Source organism: Danio rerio, chromosome 12 (assembly GCF_052040795.2).
Source record: "Danio rerio strain M-AB ecotype USA chromosome 12, GRCz13ab, whole genome shotgun sequence".
NCBI classification, from domain to species: Eukaryota; Metazoa; Chordata; class Actinopteri; order Cypriniformes; family Danionidae; genus Danio; species Danio rerio.
Genome location: NC_141032.1, coordinates 33,849,552 through 33,874,997, shown reverse-complemented (window position 1 = coordinate 33,874,997; position 25,446 = coordinate 33,849,552). Strand labels below are relative to the sequence as shown.

The following is a 25,446-nucleotide window of genomic DNA, read 5'->3' as shown; positions in this document are numbered from 1 at the left end:
TAAGAATAGCATCTAAATTAATATACTAATTGCAAATAAAAATACTATTATTAGATATACCATAAATAGAGCATATTGCTACTTACACAAAATTGTTTAGAAAGTTTTGCTGTTTTCACTTAGAGTACTGCAAATTTACTAAATAGCAATTTTTAAAATCTAATTGCCATGTCTACTGTAAATAGCTTCTTTCCATATTTGAAGTTGTGCAAATATTATCTACCTCTAAGAAAAGGTGCCATTTTCCCTTAATTGTGCTATAAAATGGCACTAGTGTAACTCCGGCTGCATTCATACACAGCATATCGTGATGATTTATTTAGATTTTGTGATCGTATATGATTTTTTATTGATAACCCGCTTACATTATCTTTTAAAAGTGACTCGTATCACAAAAAAACTGAAAAAATAACAAAACGAGGGTGCTAACAGACATCCCTGATTATAAAGAAGCGCTCTTTTCTCCATTTCCTGTATTAAAATCGTAAAATAACATTTTTCTTTTTTTTCTTTTTGACAACTTGTTTTGCTATAGCTTATGACAAAGTTCTCATTTGGCCATCTTCTTTTGATCTAGGCATATTTAAACCAGTAGACATTTTAATGTTCATGGCGTGATTTCTGCATGTAATGTATGCAATACAGTAGTTGCATATTAGTTTATATTGTTAAGATGTTGGATGTTGCGCTCACTCTGTCTCTCGTTAACATGCTTAAATGGATGGACAATCCATACATGTTTTTTTTGTCCTTGTTTATGTGATTTAGGGTTTGAGACTATGTTCCAAAATGAAAGCATCGGATCTGATGTCATACCGTTTTTAAATGACGTGCGACTCGCATTGACAGATAAAAATCCGATCTACCTGCTTACACTGCAGACGCAAGGGCTTGTATCAGATTCATATCGGATAAATTACCACATATGAACAAGGCCTGAATCTGATTTGAGTAAATCGGAATCCATGTGATTTATTTCTGCTTACACATACTGTATGTAGACCATATCTGATCTGTGCCACATGGGAGGAAAGAGTTTATGATAAAATAATAAATTATAATTAGGTCCCTTAAACCATGCAGTGTAAATGCAGCCTAAATGTAAATAGCATCTATAAATGTTTCCTTTTTAAAAGGTTTAGCTTGACATTATATCCTAATCGAGCCACAAGATGGAGCTCCTGCTTTAGTTACGTACCAGCGCCACTGCCACCTCATTGGACAGAAAGTGGGAGAGGCCTGCAGCTCTGCGGATCAGTCTTTCCTGGCTGAGCAGCGTGGATGAAGGATTCTGCTCACTTGCTGAAGCTGGCGTCTGCTCTCTCAGCAGGGCCAGAGCACTGCAGGCTAGCAAAATACACAACTCATGTCACTCTTTGAATATCACATGCTGTATGACTGAAAAGAAAAATTATATGTACTATATGGTGTTTTTACACTAGTGGAACAAAAGATTTTATGTAAAAGTTGTTTGTTTTGCTTATTATTTTTAAATAAATATATGAAATTACAAGGTAGCACGGAGCAAAGGCTCTCACCAATGAAACAAATATGTTAGCTAAGAAAGATATCTTAATATTTATTTCAATATTTCTTCAATGTACTATATGGTCTTTTTACACTGATGAAACAAAAGGTTTTATGCGAAAGTTGTTTGTTTCGCTTATTTTTTATATAAGTATATAAAACGGAAAGGTGGCATAGGGAAAAGCTCTCACTATCAAAACAAATGTCTTCTCTAAAAAATAGCTTAATATTTTATCCAATTCTTCAAATCAGTTTCACAGGTAATTTTGCAGTTCATTTTTAAAAATATATTTTTAATAATACATTTTCTCATCCCGTTTTAATAGTTTTGTTAAAAAAAACAATAATAATTTAATAACAGTACTGAGAATAAGATATTTTATTATTTAATTACCACTATATTTTAAATACGATAGTTTCATTGATCATATAGCAAATTATCACCATAACCTAAACATTACTGATAAACTATTGTTTCAATTTCCTACAACAAAGCTGATATTTTTATTTAAATAAATTTATTTGATTCTTTATCTACAACCTTTTCAAAAATATACATAATATATTAGACTGAGTTAGAGGAGAAACAATGGTGCACTGATGTCCACAAAGATCAGTCAGATTGCCACATGAACAGTAAATGTGGTGAGCTGGGGTAAACGTTTGCACCACCTAGTGGTTTAAAGTAAGTAAAAAGTAAGTAAGTAAAGAAGTCACTCTAAACCAGTGGTTCTTAAACCTTTTCAGCAGAGGGCCCCTTTGTGTAGGGTGAATTCCCCCACCCAAAAATACACACAAATCATCAAATTAACAACTTACTTAAAACAGGGGTGTTTAAACTCCCTGGGCCAGTGTCCTGCAAAGTTTAGTTCCTGCAAAGTTTAGTTCCAACCCCAATCAGACACACCTGGGCTAGCTAATCAATCTCTAAAGCTGCGGTCACACTGCACTTTTCTCCACATAGACTTCCATTCATACGCATGGACTGATCGCTTGCTTTTTTTAAAATGTCTAATCATCTTGTTTAATCCCGCCTCTTTTCGCAGCGTCGTGCAACAGAATTTCGCATGCTTAAACTCTAGTGTGACCGCAGCTTTACCAGGCTTTCTAGAAACATCCTTGCCGGTGTGTTGAAGCAGTTTGAAGATAAAATCTGCAGGACACCGGCCCTCCAGGACCGAGTCTGGACACCCCTGACTTAAAACATTTTAAATTGTACCATTCATGCTCTGGATTCATTTTTGTGAGATGTCATTTGAGTTGATGTGGTTTCAGTGCTTCAATCAATTGATAAAATCTTCAAGCACAGTGTTTACTGTGGTCTGATCTCATTGTGTTCCATCAAGCCATATTTTGTGTACGAGTCATCACATTTACACAGATTTTTTTCTTGCTAGTTCAGGAGAAATTATTCAATAAAAATTCCTGTGCATATAGCGGTGCAGCACAGCACTTATTTTCCTGCATGTGAAGGCATCAACTGCATTTAAATGACACAAACATCAAGCTTAATATTTGCAGCACTTTTGAGCTCAAATTATAATAAAGAAATACATTAACCTTCACTATGACGTGGGACACAAATTAATCCAGGTGGCCCTGTTGATTACCCCTTATCTAGAATTTCCTTGAGGCCCCCCTAGCGCCATCTGGCGGCCCCCAGTTTGAGAACCGCTACTCTGAACTATTTGCATTCTTATGCATAAGAAAAGCAGCAGCTTGCTCTATATCCTCTGCTACTGTACATGTCACATGCATTTTGTGCATAGAAATGCACTATCCATTGTTGTAAAGTGACGTTACTGGTGAATGTTTTCAATGCACTGTGTACATACACTCCAAAAAATATTTTTGCTTGTTGTTCAAACTACTTAAATAAAATGAGCTGAACCAACACAATTTTTGAGTTTTTCTGAGGGACTACTTCATTGTTTCATGTTTAATCAGCTTAAATTAGCAAAAAAAAAATTAAGTTAACCTAATCTATTTGTGTTGGGACAACAAGAAAGAATTGTGTAGAACCCAGCAATTTTACACTGTATGATTAATGCATAATCAAATTTAGGATCAATGTTAAAGTGGCAAATTTCTTAAGATAAGTCTTTTACCTATGATAGCATCGGCGATGAAGACATGGAAAAGGCCGTTGCTGTAGAAATTGAGCTCAAAGAGCGCGGGTACTGTGTTGCTTGGAGAAATGATGAACTCCGTGTTTTTGTTGGTGCTGGTGACATTCACACAGTTTCCCAGAAGGCTGAGTGCATGCATGACAACATCCTCTGAGTTACCAGAAAAACCCAGGTCGAAGTCCCGTGACAAGATCTCTTCCTTCATATTGAAGAAGTCCTCCACCAGTTTGGACAGCAGAACACCCTGTCCAATCACAACCAGTTACAGTACAGTGGTTCTGAATCAACAGGACAGTATGGAAGCAGTGGTATAAAGAGAAACTTGCAGATATACCTGTCTGTGCCGATACAGGAGAAGACAGGCTACGATGTGAGTGGACATGATTGCTGAAGACTTACTGGCGCCTATGGGAAAGACAGAAAGATATGAGATTGACTGACGGTTTAGCGAAATCAAATAGCAATACACTGCAAATATCAGACCCTTCAGGGTGAAGCATGTCAATTTTTTTCACATAAAAATCCAAGGCTTAATATGCAGAGACAACTATTATCTAATAGTCTTTCATAGGTTTCAGAAAAGTACATGTTAGCATACATGAACATGATAGCAATCCTTATATGATTACAAACGTCAAACTAATAACTGCATACCCAACAAGAAAAACATCTTAAAGGTCTCTGAAAAATGTTGTATAGGAAGAAGTAGGCAATGACTTTGAGTCAGAAAATCAAGTTCCTGACAGCCTCTATATAAAACATTTAAATGCAAGCTGCAATTCCACATCAGAGTGCCGATCCTCTGACCTTCTGTGCTCAAAAAACAGCACCAATAGGGGGCATTGAAACACAGAGAGATACGATTGGCCAAAAAAACAATTACCATGGCAAAGACTGACTGTGACCGGCATTAACCTATAAACAGTCAGGTGTTGTAGATACAAAAAAAAAAAAACATTAATCATGTTTAACAAAAAAAAATAATAATAATGGCTAAAATAATGTATGAATCAATAATAATAATAATAATAATAATAATTAGGGGTGTAACAGATCACAAATCACACGGTTCAGATCACAATATGGTCTTTTAGACACGGATCAGACCATTTTCGGATCAGACAAAAAAAAAAAAAGTAGACAAATGTAATTTGCTTTCCATTTATCCATTTATTACAAAAACACTACTGCAAGACATTTTTTGGCTTTAAAAAACAGAACTTAAAACCTGTACTTTTATTACAAATAAAATGAAGAAATAATCAGCTGAATAAAAATAAATTGCAAAATATTCAGTACTGTGGAAAATTCACTATTTTTAGTCTCATTTTTAGTAAATGATTAAGTTTTTCACTCATAAAACTTTAATGGTAGATGATCATTTTTGAAGAATTATTAGGTGGCATATTTTTGATTGCTGGTTGTGGCCATCGATTGGTTAAATATGGTAATTGCTGCCAACAACATTTGAGCACATGACGGTGATTTTAATCTTTAACTAAACATCAGTGGGTTTTATCTAAACTATAAACTGTAATCCCGGTACTGCTATGTTATTTGACTGTTTGCATCTTCATAACCAACTCAAAAGACTAAAGACTGAATCTTTCTTGTTTTTTTCATTTTTCAAACATGGATTTAAATGCAGCGATTGGAGGGATTAATGAACATGCACATATGGCACAAAGTTATAATTTATGTTGCGTGAGTGTTGAGATCACAATCTTTTAATGATTAATTGTGCAGCTTACACTGTATGCATTAATTTAGGCTAAACAAGTAGTGATCACCAAAAAAAAAAACACATCACATCCTGGTAGGTTATGACTTCTTCCATCATGATTATGTTTAATGGAAAGCCTAAATGCTTTCATACATGTGAATTAAATGATGCCAGAGGCAATCTCTCTGCAATCATTACAAATTTAAGCTCTATCTAAAAGTAAAAATAAATGTATTAATCTGTGAGTCACGTGTGTTCCGAACAGTACAATAGTGAATGACTTTTTTAAATACCCTCAAACTTAAACAATACCAAATTAAGAAAATCTGCACAGATTTTTCGAAAGCTAATGCCACAAAGATTAATAGGTAAAATTATATAATAATAATAAATTCTAATGTAACTTGTAAAATATGAAATATATGCCCATTTTATCCACTGAAAGATTAAAAATAAGCAGTACTGCCATCTGCTGACAACAAGTTTGGCCCAACCTGCCACCATCAGTGCTTGAAGAGAAAAAATTAAAATCATTTTTTTTCACCCACTGTCTATGAAACATCATGGCCTTTAAGGTGTCCTTACTGAAGAGAACGTGCTTGGCCAGGTCAGCAATAACCTGCCTCCTCCAGGGCTCGTCTGACAGGTCAGAGTTCAGATGATTCTCATTTTCTCCATTAAAAACAGCCTGATCAGGTCTGCACAGAAAAACACAATCGGACTTAATCCCTTTAGCCACACATCTTTCTACATACCAGACACAGCAGTCCACATAATTGTTGGTTGCTGGCAGTCTAAAGGCCATACTGTGTAGCGATGATGATGGGGAGAAGAATCTGCTCCAGCGTCAGAGAGGCCTGGAGATGTCGACTGCGCTGAGTGTCCAGGTATTCCTAAAGCATTGGAGAACACGTGCAGACATTGTGGGAGCAAATAAACAGGCTTGTAGAAAAAGAAGACAACAGTTAAATGTTCAGATGCAGATGAGCTCTACTAACTTTTAGGGAGAAGGGCTGAGTGAAATCCACACGCACACAGCCATAGTTCTTGCGGAGCATCCTAAACACACCACAGGCAATACCCCACAGACTCTCATTCTTCTTAGGTTTGCCCTGAAATGGGAAAAAAAAACAAGACATTTGTCAAAGATTTCACAACATTAACAACAAGATCATCATCATCATCTTCATTATTTGGCATTTAACAAAAAAGTGCTTCAAGTCATTAGGACTAGTAAGCACAATTTTGTTTGTCTGAAGGTTTTTGTATGATATGTAGAGTAGCATGAATGTCAATTTCCAAATTAGATAAAAAGATTGGCCAAATATAGACAAATAACAAGACAACAGAATGACAAACTACAGCAGATAGAGCTAAAGAATGATGGCAGTAACAATAGATAGACAGCTTGATATAAGTGGGAATGTGCAATGCGTTTGCCTCAAAAGTGTGACATTCGCAGTATTTAGCCGTTCATATGTGTTTGTTTCCATGATCTACAGAGATTGTTGTATTGCTTTCCCTCTAATGCTTTCAGGGCTACCGCTACAGCTAAGCTGTTTGTGTACAGCAAGCCTTTTTGTCGAGAGCTGTATCTGAATTTGAAAATGGCGTACTTTGTCTTTTATGTGTCTTTGACACATCACCTATATCTGTGCTGCTGTGTTAGCCTATGTTTAAAACCTCCAGATAACCAGCAGGGTTAATGGCTGAAATAGACATGGCAAGAGACCTTCTGCACTGATATTAACCGTGTCTGCATTCTGACCCGAGGATTCAAGAGGAGAAAAGTACTCCTCATTTAGAGTTTATATAATCATGATAACCTTTAAAACAAGGTACCTATGGTCATGGAAAACCTGGAAAAGTCATGAAATTTTGACAGCACTTTTCAGGCCTGGAAAAACCCACAGAGTTTTGGAAAAGTCATAGAAAACAGATATCTGTATACTTGTCTATAAGTTATTAACTTCTTTTCTGTCCTTGGCCAATTACATACTCTCACATTATTAGTGCGGTGTAAGCATTATCTAATATATATATATATATATATATATATATATATATATATATATATATATATATATATATATATATATATATATATATATATATATATATATGTGTGTGTAAAACGCAGTGGCGCAGCCTTGATTGGGTCAGTTGGCATTTCTGTGTGGAGTTTGCATGTTCTTCCTGTGTTCACGTGGGTTTCCTCCGGGTGCTCTGGTTTCCCCCACAGTCCAAAAACATACGGTACAAGTGAATTTGGTAGGCTAAATTGTCCTTAGTGTATGAGTGTGAATGAGTGTGTGTGGATGTTTCCCAGAGATGGGTTGCGGCTAGAAGGGCATCCGCTGTGTAAAAACCTGTTGGATAATTAGGCTGTTCATTTCGCTGTGGCGAGTAAAGGGTAAAGGGACTAAGCCGAAAAGAAAAAGAATGAATGAATAAATATAAATTGAAACTAAATAGATTATTGCACGTTTTACGAAATGCTGTAATAAATTTGAACATGCATTGTTTTTCTTTTATCACGCATATATAGACATTGCATGAAACATTAGGTCATGAAAATTTACTTGAAGTCTTGAAAAAAATCATGGAAAAGTCATGAAATTTTAGTAGTAAAAATGTGTATGAACCCTGTTATAATGATATAACAAATTGTGGTTGTGTGTAGCCAATATATATATTATATGAAATTACGAATAACCTATCGTATATGTAGCATGGCATTACATCACTTTTTGTTTATTTCTTTGCACTTAAACTATAATATCACGAGTCTCCTCACATTTTGTGTCAGATTTTTTTTGGTTGATTTTGTGCACCAACTGACAGTTGTTCACTTCGCTACCCTCTTTTCCTGTGCCAGATACGCCCTGCTCCTCCCTTTCCTCACATTGCTCCACCACCATCTCTGAGCATTTTTTAATTCTGAGGTAAGCTTGAACTGAAAAAGGTGGTTTCATGACTCTTTAAGCGGAAAATTAGCTTGTTGCAAAAAACATTCTGTGAGTTAACTAGAGAGAGTGACGTGATGTGAATCTTCTCTTTGCAGTTGGGGTGAACCCAGCATACCAGACAGACATCCTCAGAACAATAGACAGAACTATATAAAGTTAACAGAATAATAAATGGACCAAAAGAACCATATATAGAATGACAGATAGATTAATAAAATGATTGATGAACAAATATGTAGAAGCTTTGGTGAAATTATGGAATACTACAATTAAATGCTAAATAAAAAGGACTGAAGGTTTAGACATACAGAATGATAGATAGCACAAACGTGTTAAAGAATGATCCATAGATTAATAGAACCAAAAATGAATATATGGAATGATAAACACAGAACAGCAAATAAAATGTAGACAGAACGACATTCATTACAGATTAAATAAAGAATAAATTACTGATTTCATTCAGAAAGACATGGTGAGGTTGTAAAATGATCTGCATTTTGTGAAAACACCTTGAGTAACAGCATAATAGGACCTAACGTTCACTCAAAGTAGAACTCCTACCAGCTGCTCACTGTTGTAGTTCCCCTCAATAATGCGGTCATAAGAGATGCCAACGGGCACGATCAGAACATCAGGGATGGTGCTGGCACAGAGTGTGTCGACCACGATGGAGAGCATGCCCGCACGTGCTGGAGATGGTTTCCCGCTGCGAGACCGCGTGCCCTCTAAATACACCTCCAGAAACTGCTGCTGCCGCAACAATTCTTCCGTGTACTGAAATTGAGAGTGAAACAGAAGGATGATCTACACAACAGTAAATAGCACACTGCACACAACATCTCCAATAATCCCTTAGACTCATGACCCTTCCTTTACGATTTCCCTGTAATTAAAGCAGCCTATTGTGGTGATTTGGTGCACGACAGGAGACAGCATGAATAATGCAGAATCAATCCATCGGCATCCTCTGACAGCCAACTCAATGAACAGCCTCTCGACAGTCGCTGCAATGACAATCAGTACGTCATTTTATCTAAAGCACAACATCAGACTATATTACAGCTGCTCCGGTTTCTCCATCACTCACAAGATCATATCCTACAGGTCTTCACAAGCAAGATTAGCACAGACAATACAATCATTAAATTTCCTTCGGTTTGGTCCCTTATTTGTGAGTGGTTGCCACAGCAGAATGAACCACCAACTATTCTGGCATATGTTTTACACACCGGAGTCCCTTCCAGGCGCAACCCAGTAGTGGGAAACACCCATCCACTCTTACATTCACACACACTCATACACTATGGCCATATTTGTTTGAACATGCAAATTCCACACAGAAATGCTAAATGGCCCAGCCAGGACTCAAACCAGTGACTTACCTAATGTGAGGCGACAATGCTAACCACTTAGCCACCATGCCACACTAGAGACAATACAGTTGTTGTTGTTGTTTTTTTAATTGCAACTACATTTTCTTTTTAAAAAGAGGGCAGGTTTTTGTTATGTTATGGTTATGTTTGGTAAATAAGCAGACGATGGTGTATGAAATGTGAATTATATCAAAAGTGTTGATGGTTTCTGTCACAACCTTTCGCTTTACAATTTGGGCCTTTGAAGTGGTTGTTCACAGAAAAATGAAAGACTGCTGTAAATCACCTTTAGGTGAACCAAGATGCAGGCTCCTAATGATAAAGTCACCTACTTCTAGGATATGCAAATTAACAGCAATAATTTCGATGACCTTTAAAGCCCTTTATGGAAAGTGAAAGGTATCTAGGTCAAGGAAAGCACCAAAAAATTAGGTAGTGAAGGTAAAAACCTCGAGAGATACCAAACTGCTCACAGCACAGCTAGGTTGCGGTGGTTAAAACTGATGAGAAATTGAGTCAGCATCTTGAAATGACTTCTGAGAGCTCTACATATACACCTACGTCTTTATGACCTCGAAAGAGGAGTGATTTATCAGCACAATTTTATTCTTGGGTTTAGATATCCGTTTGTGACACACACAGAACAAACAGCTTCTCATCGGTGTAAACTTACTGCATGTAACAGAGATCTGTATAACACATCTTTCTTTCCGTCTGAGGTCTCATCCATTTTACGACGAATGAAGAATCCTCCGAGTTTGCGTATTAGCGTGCTGTGGAAGTGAATAACCACATTCATAAATCAGTTTGACTGGTATTGCTGAAGTATAATTATGTAAACAGCAATGAGATCATCATGACATCATACCTTAAGATGGGGATGTTAAGGTTGTTGCCAGCAGCGATGTGTGGAGCTTTGATGTTGTGGCAGAAAAGAATGAAGGTGATGAGCAGGTAATCTATGTGGGACTTGTGAACAGGAAGGAAGACGAGGGGAGCGTTGTACTAGAAGAGACAGAGTAAAACAGTTGTTATACTTCACCATAACCATATAATGATGATTATGAACTTTTTATTTAATGCCAAGTCAGCAACAAGGGCTATTTTCATGCCAAAAACATTTAAATAATAAATATATAATTAAAAACAAAAAACTAATGAATACATAAATTAGATAAGATTTTTAACATTAATACATGATAACTTTTCCTGGTGATACTTTGCTAAATATCTTCTTAGGTGAGTTCATTTCATAAAAAGCCTTCTGCAGTCATTAAAAGCAGAACAGTCCAGTAAAATGTATTTTACAGTAAGTGGAACTGTGCAGAACAAACATTGAGTGGAGTCCTCAGATAACCAAATAAACCCTCCTGTAATTACACTAACACATACTGTATAAAGAAGAAGAATAGACCTATTGCTTTGTGATTGTGCCAACTGAATTGGACCCAATGATTATCTGTGGCCGTTTTGGGAGTTGCTACAATATATGTTATAATGCTGATAAGAAGAAATGCTAGTTTTTTGGGGGTGGGAATAGGTTGTGTAAATGTCCGACCTCGGATGCTGCTTTCTTCACCATCTCCAGCTGACCTTTATGGATCTGAATGCTCCAGAAAAATCCATTGAACAGTTTTAACAGCACCCATCCTGTTAATCTGAATAAGGCATAAAAATCAATGACTATATCACTTATTTAGCATTTTCATTTCAAGTGTTTTAATTAAAATAATTTCAAGACAAACGAAAATTATCAAAAGCAGTAAAGATCTCATTACAAAAGATTCTAATTCAAATAAATGCTGTAAATTAGAAATTTATATTTATTGATGAATGAATATAAATGAATATATTTGTGAAATATTTTTACAATTGCCAACAACCCATATACAGTTCAAGTCAGAATTATTAACCCCCCTGAATTATTAGCCCCGTTTATTTTTCCCCCAATTTCAGTTTATTGGAGAGAAGATTTTTTTGAACACATTTCTAAACATAATAGTTTTAAAAACTCATTTCTAAAAACTGATTTATTTTATCTTTGCCATGATGGCAGAACATAATATTTTACAAGACACTTCTATACAGCTTAGATAATAACTTAATAATTCTGATTTCGATTGTATATACACATAACACCCTATGCAGGTTCATTCATGAGCATGTGCGTCCTCTCTATGTCCTCTCTACAGTTGTGCGGGTTCTTATTTCTATGAATAATATTAAGTAAAATGTATCAAAGCTCCCATAAAGATATGAAGAATACTTTTATAACACTAGAATAATAACAACCATTAATAAAGAGAGCAGCAACTCATCATATTAGACTGGTACTGTATATAAAGGACTATATGTCACTAAAGATTGGAGTGTAGAAAATTTATATAAATTATAAAACCTTCATATAGAAAATGATATGTGTATTTATATATCACATTTAACGGTTGTGATCATACACCCAAAGCACTTCACATTCATGAGGGGGTTCTCTCCACTTGGATGATGCGACAGCAGTCACAGGACAACGCCGCCAGTGCACTCACCACACACCAGCTATTGGTGGAGTGGAGAGACAGTGACAGAGCCAATTCAGTGTATAGGGATGATTGGGAGGGCATGATGGTAAGGGCCGATGGAAGGTATTTGGCCAGGACACCGGGGTTACACCCCTACTATTTACGAGAAGTGCCATGGGATTTTTAATGACCACAGAGAGTCATGTTCAACCTCGGTTTAATGTTTCATCCGAAAGAGGGTGCCCCCTGACAGTACAGTGTTCTCTTCACTATACTCGGGCATTAGGACTCACACCGACCACAGGTTGAGCTGGCCTTACTAACACTTCTTCTAACAGCAACCTAGTTTTCCCATGTGGTCTGCCATCCAGTTACTGACCAGGCTCAGCCCTGCTTAGCTTCAGTGAGTAACCGGTCTAGGGCTGCAGGGTGATATGGCTGTGACAGGTATTTTTAATTTAATAATATAACTTTTTTATTTATTTTTATTTTTTTTCAATATTCAGCCATGATGAGCAAAAGAAACGCCTTTCCAAACATGCCAAATCCTGATGTTTTCAACACTCTTAATTTCCCTCATTGTATAAAAACTGTACCTGATTAAGGCCGGTGAGATGTTGGCAACCATCTCCTGCAGCCATCCTCTGGCCTTTCGTCGAACTTTACTGACAGCTTTGGGATCAACTCCAGGCTCTGCATCTTCCTGTACACCCTCATTCGCAACCTCCACAATAGCACATTCCAGCCTACAGCAATAACACTCACAGTCAATCTGGATGCAATCCTGCTGCTTAGAAACAGACAGACATTCTAATTGCACTTGTTCCACACTTTCTTAAAAAAGCTAGTTACCTGCTGTTGTTAAGCACGTTCTCCACCACATTTCGTGCAAACATGTCCTTCTGGACATCTCTCTCCAAGACAAACAGCACATAACTCAGCCTCCGTGCAAGCCAACCCCTGTGTCTGCATTATAAAAAAACAAACAAAAAAAACGAGTATATCATTTAAATGTTTATTTAAAAAAAAAAATAATTTTCAATAAAAATAAAAAAATAAAAAATAAAAATCAACCCAAAAATTACAAATCTATCACTTTGATGTTGTTGTTTTTTTTGTCATAAAAAAATTAATTTGAAAATAAAATTAAAGATGAAAACTTGTAGAGCTGAATTTTAGAAAATATTCTAAATGCAATTTTTTAACCAATATTATGATTGTGATTTAATATATTTCAGAAAAGTTTGTTTAGATTTTTATTTATTGTTTAACAAAGGCAAGCTATACATCAGTATAAAGTATGAACAAATAACAGTGCTGTGGACTTAACCATCTTCCTAAAACAAATACTTAACACTAGGCCACACAAAGTAAAAACCATCATACCCTTAATCTATTACGGTTTAAACCATCATACCATTTATCTATTACAGTTTTAGTTTAAGTGTTATCTTGCAATCATCTAGTCACATTTAGTGATAGTTTCAAACAAACATCTTGACACTTTGTGCAAAGCTGTTATATATTAATGCCAACAACGTTTAACAAATGGCAACACTTCACTTCTTAAATCAGCAACAATGTGTGCAATAAAAAAACTGAACAATACTGTGAGCTGAGTAGAGCTAGAGAGTACAAGTAAAAAGAATGTGCATTCAAAGGCAATTTATTTACCCTACATATTTATAGCGGCTCCATGATGTGTTCATTGTATATTATAAATAATAGGGCTGGCCAAATATGCTTATTCAGCAGACTGCTTCACACTGGAATGTCACGTGACTACAATGCAATGTAAAGAATTTGCGTTTTGAAATTTAGATTTTATAATATTGCAATATTATTACAAATACAATACACTGTACAGTCACGTGAGTTGAAGGCAAGAAGTGGATCCAGGGTTTTTGCAGGTTTCACAAAGTTAAATTTAAGACATTTTAAGATCGTTATGAATGAAATTTTAGACTCATACAGGGCTAAATGCTAGGGAGTTTTTCGAATGGTCCAGATGGAACACACTTTTATTAGCCTTTTCAAAAAAAAAAAAACTTACTTTAATTTAATACATTTAATAAAATAAAAATAATTTAATAATAATAATAAAAATATTTTAGAAATTTCAACAACAAAAAAATTGACCAATGTTTTAAAACTATAATAAATTAAATGTATGCACAACAGTCTGTCCAGGTCAGTTATTGTACAACAAGTGTTATTGTAAGAAAAATAATTACATTTCTAAGTTTTTTTTAAGATGGATTGTTGGTGACTCACAAGTGTTGACTAGGTTGAGTGGCATGAACAAGGAAAATTAAGACCCGTTTAAAAAGACCTACAACACAATATTTCAGTAAATAAAATACTTTAAAGCCTAAAATGCTGTCAGACATTTTAGAGGTTTTTAAGACTCAGCAAATACTGTGGGACCAATATCATTTCGTCACCTTACAATTATAAGTTTCTATCTGACATTTTTGTCAAAATTGAGTTATTTACATATTATTATTAAAAAGTCATGACAATCCTTAAATTCTTATTTACATTATGGGATGTTTTTTTTTTTTTTTAGAAGTAGTTTAAATCTTAAAGTTTTTTATTCAAAAAACAAAAAAGGTTTATCTACAAAGTTGAACTCTAGCTTGGCTCTATAACGTTCTTTCTGTGTGCCAATTAGCATTTTTAATGCACACACGAGGACCAATCAAGAACTTTCTAAGGCCCCGTTTACACTAGTGCGTTTTAGTTTTAAAACGGCGTTTTAGAATGAAAACGATCCGCGTCCACACTCGCGTTTTACCCAGCGTTTCTGAACTGCTCTCCGTCCACACCAAAACGCTGAAAACGCACATCACGTGACCACACAGACACTCTCGGGCAAGCGCTGCAGCCCATCTACCCAGATGAGAGCTCTGCTAGTCGGACTCATTAAGCATCTCCCGCTGGATCTAATCTCACTATATTTATTAAACGTGATATTTCATTCAACTTGTTGTCTTTATCTAACGACATATTCCCTGACTTTGGTCATTGGAATCTATTACTTGTTCTCAGGTAACGTGTTTTGGCTGAGCGCAAAGATAAGTTAATGATTAATGAAACCACGTAGCCTACATTCTGTATATTGACTGATCGCTTGCCTTTATTTCCTATAATGTATAAACTTATTGTATGTTATACTTATATAATGGCCATTATCAATTATTAAAACTGATATTCAGCAAAAGAGAGGGTGTGTTTCGTATTTTCACTGAAATTGAAAGGAAATTGAAAATTTATATCCATTTTGATATAAATATCCACACAGTGAAGATGACGCTCATGCAGCACGACGCCTCAACATTTCTGCTGTCTAAGTTGCTAATATTAAAATGAAAATAGGCAGTTCCTTAAATCATGTTTACATTTTATTGTTCAGAAAGTGAAACAACGAAGCCAGGGTGATGTGAATGAAGTTATAAAGTACACTGTTCCCTTTGAAGATTTACCCGTGTCCTCGGTATAGTCTCTTTTCCATATCAAACTGAGAAGAAGAGACTGCAGCCTTGATCAAACTTGCGAAGTCTGAACTTACACGGAGAAGATGCAGGACTGAACTGTGTGTATTAGGCTACTTAATATTCAGGAAAAGCCCCAATCAGAGAGGCGAATGTCTGCAGCCCCGCCTCCGTTTTCAGATGTCTCCGTTTTCCATCATCCACACTGAGACGGAGCAGCAGCGTTTCAGAATGAAAACGGCCTCTCCAGCGTTTTCGAAACGCTCCGTTTTCGGCGCTCGAGAACTCCGGCGTAGTGTGGACGGTTGGCGTAACCGTAGCAAAACTTATGCGTTTTCAAACAAAAATGCATTAGTGTAAACGGGGCCCAAGTCATTTAGTCACCACACAAAATTGAGATGTGTGTAAACAGTATTGGGCAAGCTACTTTACAAATGTAGTGAGCTAAGCTATTAGCTACTCTACTTAAAATGTAGCTTAACTTCACTAAAGCTACCCCCTGGGAAATGTAGCAAACTAAGCTAAAAGCTACATGGCAAAAGTAGCTTAGCTACATCTAAGCTATTTTTACAATTTAATTTTTAAATCGAAGCAACTTGAATCAAATTCAGTCATATCTTAGTGATCAATAAAACTGTCAATGAAACATTTGAGGCATATTAGTTCAGTTCAATTAATTACTGTAAATAATATGCTGTACTAAACAGAAACACATTATTGTATATAACAGCTAAAACAAAAAATAAAAAAAAAACAGGTGTTACACATTTAAAATACTATGGTCATTTATAGTAAAGGGAAATATTTTTGATAATAAATAAATAAATAAATAAATTATATATATATATATATATATATATATATATATATATATATATATATATATATATAACCAGAGGTGGCAGTAACGAGCCAAAAAGTTTGTTGTCGAACACCGTAAAACAGGAAGAAGAAGAAACCATCCTTCTCCCTATAATATGGATTTACTTCCATCGCCTAAACACTGGTCTCACAGCTCAGTGAATGTCGGTGCAGTCACTTATTGATCCACGATCGGTAAATGTAGCTTGTGTGGACGCTACTTGCCTAATAAAATAGCTTCACTACTGAAAATCTTTTTGATTTAGAAAGTAGCAACGCTACAGCCACGCTACTAAGAAATGTAGTAAAGTTAGTAGCGTCACTACTTGTAGCGGTGGTACTGTCCAACACATATGCCGAAGTATGCTAGTAGGACTTTTAATTTGCCAGTAATCTGGGTTAAGCGCTTCCGGGGAACTTTATGCCAATGGAAAAATCGGCGCGTTTAAGGTCTATTTTCTTTAAAGATCAGCGATCTCCACTGGCTGAGTGATATCCGATATAAAGTGGGTCTCAGATTGTACAAGCACTGCATTAAATTACATTTTCCCCGCCATTTCTTTATAATAGGAGCATTTATTTTACCCCAGTATATTCAATGGAGCTAATGCGCTAGCCTGCCGATTCTGACGGGCGAGTGAGAGTAAAAGGCCTTTTGTCTCGTTTTACGCTTGAGCAAATAAATGAATGCCAAATTTTATTTAACTGAATGTATTTTAATTGCATTACAACACCGTTGCTGTAAAAGCAACCGTATAAAATGAAAAAAAATGGGGAAAGAAATCATTATAACAGGTCACCGGAAGTTTCAGTATGGGAACAAGACTAGCTCGGCATATACCCAATTATATTCATCTGTCTCCATATTCTACTGCATCCCAGAATATTACACAGCACCAAAAATGTGAAAATATATATTGAATATATTTAATATGTTTTTGTTCACAGCAGAACGCAACTCGCCGTGACGCAGATTCCCGAGTCTCTGTGCTCCAATGAGGTGAGCCATCTTCAGCGCTCACCATGACAATGAGACTCACAGCAGTGACGTGTCTTGTAAAAATTTGCATCTGCATTCCTATAAAGCTCGTCGGTTCTCTCTCAGCGATGTCAGTTCACTCAGTGTTGCTGTTTGCACTTGACCAAGGTGAGTTCAACACCGACGGTACGAGTGGAGCCACGCCAATCTCACGAAGTCCACTTTGTGAAGCTTCACTCGGGCCCGTCTGTGCTGTAGTTACTTGCGGTTTGCATACATAAACGCAATATCTCGAAGAACACTACGTGTTTGTTGCTCGAAATGTGCCGCCGAGCAACATCCAGTGAAAACTGGCACGGCCTGGTGCCCGGTTTTCTCGTGCACTCCCTAGGGCGAGGCGCTTTTGAGCCCTAGGCAGGGAACCAACAAGCCCTGAGGACCCTCAAGGAAACACGGGAGGCCGGTAGTGGGACCTCGCTGCGAGGGTTATGGTGGGTGGGAGCAGCGAGGCCCACTCATCGTCTATTTTAAACTATAGTTTCAAACATTAGTTTACTATAGTTTGAAATAGAAACCATGGTAACTGTTATGATTTAACTTTATGCAAAGAGCTTAGAATGACCAAGAGGCGACTCTCGATAGAATCTCGCGATGGCAAGCAGCTGCTTTGTTAAAGCAGTGATTTTTGTTTAAGCGCGTTAAAGCTGAGATACGACCTGAGAGACGACAATACAACACCTACTATCAAAAGTGTTGATAGTGTTTCCCAAATTGCACTAGACTGTCGCCTCTTGGTGGTTCTATGCTCTTTACTCTATGTCTGACTGTTGTAATGTTTTGCTTTGTTTTTCAGCTGAGTTGTTGAGCAAAGAAGGACAACCGTTGAAGACAACCGCGGGTTATATTAACGAGCGTGCGCATTATAATGTTTCCAGGCTGTTTTCTGAAAGTTTATCTTGTTTAGATAAGTTTGCAGGTCAAACAAAATTGCAGGTCAAAAAAAACTATACTGTTTCTAAACACCTGTCTCATGTTTTATTTGTCTTCTACAGCAATACACTGTCATATGAGTCTGTTGAATGCATTTGTAACAATGCATTTGCAACATGCATTGACAATACAGTAGTCTAACAAATAAACAGTTGTTTGGTGTAGGTAATAAAAAGTTAATCAAATTTGTTCTAAAATATAACGGTAATTTTATAGTTGTTACATAACGTTCGAGGTTACTAAAGTAACCCTTCGTTCCCCGAGGAGGGGAACGGAAGCACTATAAGTGGATTTGATTGTAAAATCCACGCATTGGGAGGTTCGGTTCAGAAGCTACTCGTCTGAAAGAGTATTGAACGGGCCAATTAAGAATGAATTGGCAGCGCAAGCCTGCGCAGGTGAGCGGCATAAGCAATCAACTGAGTATATAAGCTCACCTGGCGCCAGCAGACGCTATCCTTTTTAAGCTGAAGAGACTTTTAACAGCTAAGGGACAGTCATTATGGCGACGGAGTATAGTGCTTCCGTTCCCCTCCTCGGGGAACGAAGGGTTACTTTAGTAACCTCGAACGTTCCCCTTCGGGGGGAACTCCAGCACTATAAGTGGATTTGATTGTAAAATCCACGCATTGGGAGCCCATTGAAAGCGCCATAATGACTGCACCTTACCAACACCCACCATGAGAGAGCGGTCAGGCAAGCGTGACGCACCCAGATCACGAGAGGCGTGGTCCTCCAACGTGCCCTTGGCCCTAACTTATCCTACTTCAAAAGAAGTTTTACGGAATAGGTATCTTTTTTGGGAGTCGCTAGCGTCTAGATAATTCTAGGAATACACGACAGTACGTTGGGAAGCGTGCCATCCCAGTAGGGAGGACGCTGCGGAGACCATCCGCACCCAATAGGGGGAACAATGGAATTACATATGGACTAACCCTGAAAAGGGGGAGTGCGCATAAGAAGGTGGTTAGCAGATAGGGAAAGCACGGGTCCGCCCAGGGGGGGAACTTAACCGTGGCGGAAAAGCATATGGGGATCACCAGCGGGGATCGGTCATAGCAGGCACCTATACCCAAAACGCGGGCTGACCAGCGGGCAGACCTACTACGTAATGGGCCAGCAAGTGACTCCTCCGCTGAGTCAGTGCTGGGGGCCTCGGAGGAATCTGCAGGGCTCACCGAATGGGGAACTTTACTGACAGACAGGAGGGTGCACATCTCTCCGTGTTAGGGAAAAAAAGGCACCGCAAGCGTGTACAACACCTACCGAGTTGTTTCCTCAATCACCAAAGGTACCTAACACCCTTGAGGAGACCAGCTCCACTCGCAGATTATAAAATCTTGCAAATGTGTTGGGTGTCGCCCAGCCCGCAGCTCTACAATGTCTGCTAAAGAGGCGCCACGCGCACACGCCCAAGAGGATGCAACGCTCCGAGTGGAGTGCGCATGCACTCCTGGGGGGCGCGGCTGGCCTCTGCTCAAATAAGCACAAGAAATGGCCTCCACAATCCAGTGGGATAAACGTTGTTTAGACACGGCACTTCCCTGCTGCCGTCCGCCATAACAGACAAAGAGCTGCTCAGAAGATCTAAAGTTCTGAGTACGGTCCACATAAATGCGCAGAGCGCGAACTGGACAAAGTAATGACAGGGCTGGGTCTGCCTCCTCCGGGGGCAGCGCTTGCAGGGTTACTACCTGATCTCTAAAAGGAGTGGTAGGAACTTTGGGCACATAACCCGGGCGGGGTCTCAGAATAACGTGAGAAAATCCCGGCCCGAATTCCAGGCACGAGTCACTGACCGAAAATGCCTCCAGGTCCCCGACCCTCTTAATGGAGGCCAACGCGACCAGCAGAGCTGTCTTCAGGGACAGAAATCTTAAAGATACTGTATCGAGTGGCTCGAAGGGATCAAATCGCAGGCTCGTAAGAACGAGGGCGAGATCCCAAGAGGGCGTGAGAGGGGGGCGAGCCTCTGAGGAACCGGATGATGAGGTTATGCTTTCCCACGGTGCTGCCAGCCACCGCGTCATGGTGAGCGGAGATGGCAGCAACGTAAACCTTGAGAGTGGAGGGCGACAGCCAAGGAGCGGGTGTGCTGATCCGGGGAGCGCGAGGGTCCCACAGAAGAGCTGGAGGAGAGCGTTTCGCTCTGGCTCCGCACCCTGACTCCTGAGAGGGGGCTTGGGGGCTGGGAGAAGGGAGACCGTCCCCCCAGCGCCCGAGAGCCGCTGGCGGAGCATGCAAGCCCTGCGGGCTGAGAGGCAGCGCGTCCCAGACTGGCGGGGCTTGAGCTGTCACATCCGGGGAAGGGAGAAAATGCTCTTTGATCGAAACTTTGGTGGCACTGAAAAGTACCGTTGGATTTTGGGCCCCGCCCTCCAGCGGGGAAAGAGCAAGTCTCCTCTTCTCCGGATGGCCTGTCTCAGGGACGCTTCGCGGTCCGTTTACCGGACTTAGCGGCGCCCTGGGCAGGAGGGGCTACCGGCTTTCGGCGTGCTCGACGCGCTCGCTTCGCCGGAGGCGGAGGCGGGGGCGGGGCATCGGCCGTTGGCGGGCGCCCTCGGCGAGGAACAGCGGAGGTGGATGGCTCGGCCGGGGATGGAGCGGGCTTACGGCCCCGCCGATAGATGACTCTGCCCATCGCATCCGACTGCTCGCTCACCGCCTTGAACTCCTGGGTGAATTCACCGACGGTGTCGCCGAACAGGCCAGCCTGGGATATGGGCGCGTCAAGAAAGCGAACTTTGTCGACATCGCGCATATCTGCCAGGTTTAGCCAGAGGTGGCGTTCCTGGACCACAAGTGTGGACATCGTCCTCCCCAGTGCGCAGGCGGCGGACTTAGTGGTCCGGAGAGCATAGTCGGTCGCCGTACGCAGCTCGTGTAACAAGCCTGGGTTAGACCCACCCTCGTGCAGCTCAGCCAGCGCCTGCGCTTGGTAGCGCTGGTAGGTGGCCATCGCATGCAAGGCGGAAGCTGCCTGGCCCGCAGCCTTGTAAGCTCTAGCTCCGAGGGAGGCAGACAACTTACAGGCTTTGGACGGGAGACGGGGCGGACCACGCAAAGCGGGGGCGCCACGCGGACAAAGATTGACCGCAATGGCGCGCTCCACCTGCGGGATCGCCTCATACCCCCTGGCAGCTCCACCATCCAGGGTGGTGAGGGCGGAGGCGGACGCAGCGCGGGCAGAGAAAGGTGCCCTCCAGGACTGCGTAAGCCTACTGTGCACTTCCGGGAAGAAGGGGACGAGAGGCTTCGAAGGCTTCGCCTTCTGATCCTCTACGTAACACCCATCTAGTCGGTCCGGCCGCGGGGCTGGGGGATAAACCATCTCCAACCCGACGGCCGAAGCAGCCCGAGAAAGCACGGCCAACATGTCCGCTTCAGGATCCGTTTTGACGGCGCTCGCTTGCCCAGAGGGGGCGAGCGGGTCCGGATCATCGTCGGACAATGAAAGCCCGCCCTCCGATGCCGCGGAGGACATCTGATCTCCGGTGTCAGCGAGCGTGAGAGCTACCATCTGATTAGACGGATCACTCTCAGTACCCGAAGCTTGGATGGAGCGCTTGGAGGAGCGAGAGGTCCGCGAGCCCGTGGGCGGCGGATTGTCTTTCGCTGAAGCCCTCAGATCTGCCCGAGCGCCCGCTGCAGAACAGGAGGCAACTGGGGTGGCTCGCTCTCTTACGAAAGCTAACCGCGATCTCAACTGCGCAACGGTCATGGCATCGCAGTGACGACATGAACCGCCCCCGAGCACCACATTAACATGCTGGACCCCCAAACATGTAATGCAGTGATCGTGTCCATCATCCGGAGCCAGGAAACCCCCGCAACCAGAAACGCACAGTCGGAGCGCCATCCTGAAAAGGACGTGCTGCACGACTGTGTTGCTCTTTTAGGATTTGCAACAATACGCACCGCTCTTGGAGGACCGGACCCAAAGGGGCGCCAGGCAAGGGAGATACCCAGCTCGACCGTCTGCCGCTGCGTGGACTCGCTCTGGACCGGGATGAAAATCGTTCTCTCGAATGGCTGTAGATCAGCAGGAGGAACCCTCATAAGCTCGATCAGAAAAGGCTCTGAAGCGAAAAGGATAGCGTCTGCTGGCGCCAGGTGAGCTTATATACTCAGTTGATTGCTTATGCCGCTCACCTGCGCAGGCTTGCGCTGCCAATTCATTCTTAATTGGCCCGTTCAATACTCTTTCAGACGAGTAGCTTCTGAACCGAACCTCCCAATGCGTGGATTTTACAATCAAATCCACTTATAGTGCTGGAGTTCCCCCCGAAGGGGAACTGTATTTATTATTATTCTGTATGTTTATAACCAGCAGATTTACTATATATTTTACATGTCATGAACTTACTGTTATTCAAAAACTTGCTTAATAAAATGTCCTAAGACAAGAATGGGTATTATTTTGGTTTTATATCAACCTACTGTAGGTTTTGGGTTGAATACAGCAGATATAGGCTACCTAAAACCTAGGTACCTAGGCTACCTAAAAATCATAATATTGGTAGTCAAAGTTTTTTAATGACCCAAATCAAGTAAAACATCTCTTACTCAAGTACTTTTAGCAAGCAAAAGTCTAGTGAAAATTTTCAGTGTTTATTAAACTAATTTGCTCATTCTCTGTTATTGCGACTTCCTGATGCCTCCTGTAAGTCGCTCGAGAGGCAGTGAGGGTCCTTTTAATTTGTGACGCGCTAATGGCTTTAGACAGACACACTGAGCCCAAGATGTTATATGGAAAACTTTATATAAACTTGAAGCATGACAAACAATACAGCAATTTGTGGGTTGAATACCTGTTTTGTATGGAGCCTATTATTGCGTTGGTGTGATGGTTGTTGCGTGTGCCGTTGCGATGTCGTTTTTCGTGGCTGTTTTGCATGGCTGTTTGCGTGGCTGTTTTGCGGTCAACAAAAAATACGGCTACCCCACTTTCCTTCTCTCCTCCTAACACATGTGTGATTGTGCACGCGCTTTATATGTTCTAGCAGGTACCAGTTATGCCCACGTGACCAAAACATAAAACGTCACTGTGAAACCCAAACTTATCAGTATACAAATAAACATTATAATTAAATGAAAAGTAATATGGCTCCTATATCTGTTTTCTTTTAAAGTCTTTAAATTTAAAATTAAGCCTTGAAGGGCAAATACTTTAATCAATTCACAGGGCATTTAATTCAATAAACATAATTAAATAATTCATAAAAAGCTTAAAATTTAATAAATTTTACCATATTAATTAGATAAAATTACCATCCGCACTGGACAAAATATTTAGCACAGCCTTGTATGCTTAATTTGAACAAGAAAAATATTCAACCTAAAACAAAATGTTTTCATTCAAGCATCAACATATTGTTACAACACAAAACTGTATATTTTTTGATTGTATTTCTTGAAAAGTAATGCTTCAATGAATTATTTGCCAAATAGAACCTTATAATCCCAAGTGGAAAATAACTTTTCAGAATTACAAGGTTCTGTCTGCATTTACTATGGTTTTTTACTCCAATTTGAAATTGTAGGACTACTTTGATAATTTACATTTAGAGCACATTTAGGGTCTCTGTCATGTTGATATATGAAAGAGATTTGTTACACACACATTGTTTGTTATATGAAATACAAAAACTTTGAAGCTCAATATCTTGCAGATAGAACCTTATACAGTAATTCCAAGGTGACAATTTGTGAATGAATAATTCTTTGCAGATAGTTGTTTTCACTGTACCATGTGTTCTGATTTAAAAAAAAAAAATCTGACTGGATTATTCTGTTGTGAATCAGAATAAAAGATTCTTTTTAATGAGTTCTTTGTTTGTGTCATTTGATAAAATCTAAATAAAAAGCTGCTAGATGCTGACAAAAAAGGTCTATACACTTTATTACCACACCCTTCACTGCCCAGACTCTCAGAACCAGCTCAGACCACCTTTAGTCCTCGTCATGTGATCCAGGTACATAATATCCCCTGACACACGCCATTAATAATTTATTTCCTGACTTTCCACTCCTCACAGAAACCTACCATTTGATGCTTGAATGTAAACACAGGGCGGGTCATTTGGTGGGAAACCACATCTGACCAACTACGGCATTAATAATGCATCACAAACTAAACTAGGTTAATGAATTTTACCATGGTAACTAAGCAAAGCTAAGTGAGTATTCACATGATAAATAATGATGGAAGTGGTCATGTGTCCATCAGGCCCAAAGTTGACATTTACCTTGTGTGGGTTTCATTGATGTAAATCACATTACGAAGCCCTAGTGAAGGGATGCTGGGATTGAACAACCTATCCTGCAACACATAATAGTAGCAGTTCAATTGCAGTCGATTCTTTAGAAATGTGTGTGCACTCAGTCAATATCCCCTAAGCAGCAAGAAACTAACCTGACTCTGGGGTGTGCATGAGTGACAACATCTTCCAACAAATGGCCTCTTCCTGTTCAGCAGACCCTCCTTCCACGTGGTGGTCACACAGCGGAGTACAGATGGGCTGGAGCTTCTGTCCTACATGAGAAAAGCAATGTTTATCACACGGTAACACTTTAGAAGATAAAAATGTCCCTATATTAGATTAGATAATGTATTAAACATTATGAGCTAGCAATGATTGTCTTTACGTTAACGTTAAGCTGAAATATTATTTGAAAAATCATTATGATTTGAGTTCATAATACATTACCTAATGCTAATTTCAAATTAGATGTCAAAAATTTTGTTAAAACAGGTAGATGCATCACATATGCTAATAATAAATTCTGTGTGCACCAAATAAAAAATTGATACCCAGTAATATACAAGTTGAAAGAAAGTTGTTAATCAGGGCTTGCATGTTAAAATAAATAAATAAACAA

At 39.6% G+C, this 25,446-nt stretch overlaps 1 protein-coding gene across 5 annotated transcripts in view; it reads right to left on the bottom strand.

Moving 5' to 3' along the window:
* The window catches only part of gpam (glycerol-3-phosphate acyltransferase, mitochondrial), a 44,361-nt gene that overhangs the window by 7,185 nt on the left and 11,730 nt on the right, over nucleotides 1–25,446 (bottom strand). For 2 of the 5 annotated variants that reach the window (XR_015504284.1, XM_087276548.1), the window contains exons 3-16: nucleotides 24,980–25,099; nucleotides 24,813–24,886; nucleotides 13,093–13,206; nucleotides 12,837–12,986; nucleotides 11,283–11,382; nucleotides 10,593–10,729; nucleotides 10,398–10,497; nucleotides 8,913–9,125; nucleotides 6,378–6,491; nucleotides 6,187–6,272; nucleotides 5,965–6,077; nucleotides 3,991–4,061; nucleotides 3,636–3,900; nucleotides 1,199–1,347 (exon numbers count right to left, since the gene is read on the bottom strand). Coding sequence is in view for 1 of the 5 variants with exons in the window: in XM_087276548.1 (XP_087132674.1) it covers nucleotides 1,199–1,347; nucleotides 3,636–3,900; nucleotides 3,991–4,061; nucleotides 5,965–6,077; nucleotides 6,187–6,272; nucleotides 6,378–6,491; nucleotides 8,913–9,125; nucleotides 10,398–10,497; nucleotides 10,593–10,729; nucleotides 11,283–11,382; nucleotides 12,837–12,986; nucleotides 13,093–13,206; nucleotides 24,813–24,886; nucleotides 24,980–25,099 (1,806 nt within the window). In the remaining 4 variants the exon portion in view is untranslated. Of the gene's footprint in view, nucleotides 1–1,198; nucleotides 2,384–2,705; nucleotides 3,901–3,990; nucleotides 4,062–5,927; nucleotides 6,078–6,186; nucleotides 6,273–6,377; nucleotides 6,492–8,912; nucleotides 9,126–10,397; nucleotides 10,498–10,592; nucleotides 10,730–11,282; nucleotides 11,383–12,836; nucleotides 12,987–13,092; nucleotides 13,207–24,812; nucleotides 24,887–24,979; nucleotides 25,100–25,446 lie in introns of those variants that run through there. The other 3 variants (XR_015504287.1, XR_015504285.1, XR_015504286.1) reach the window with 3 other exon arrangements.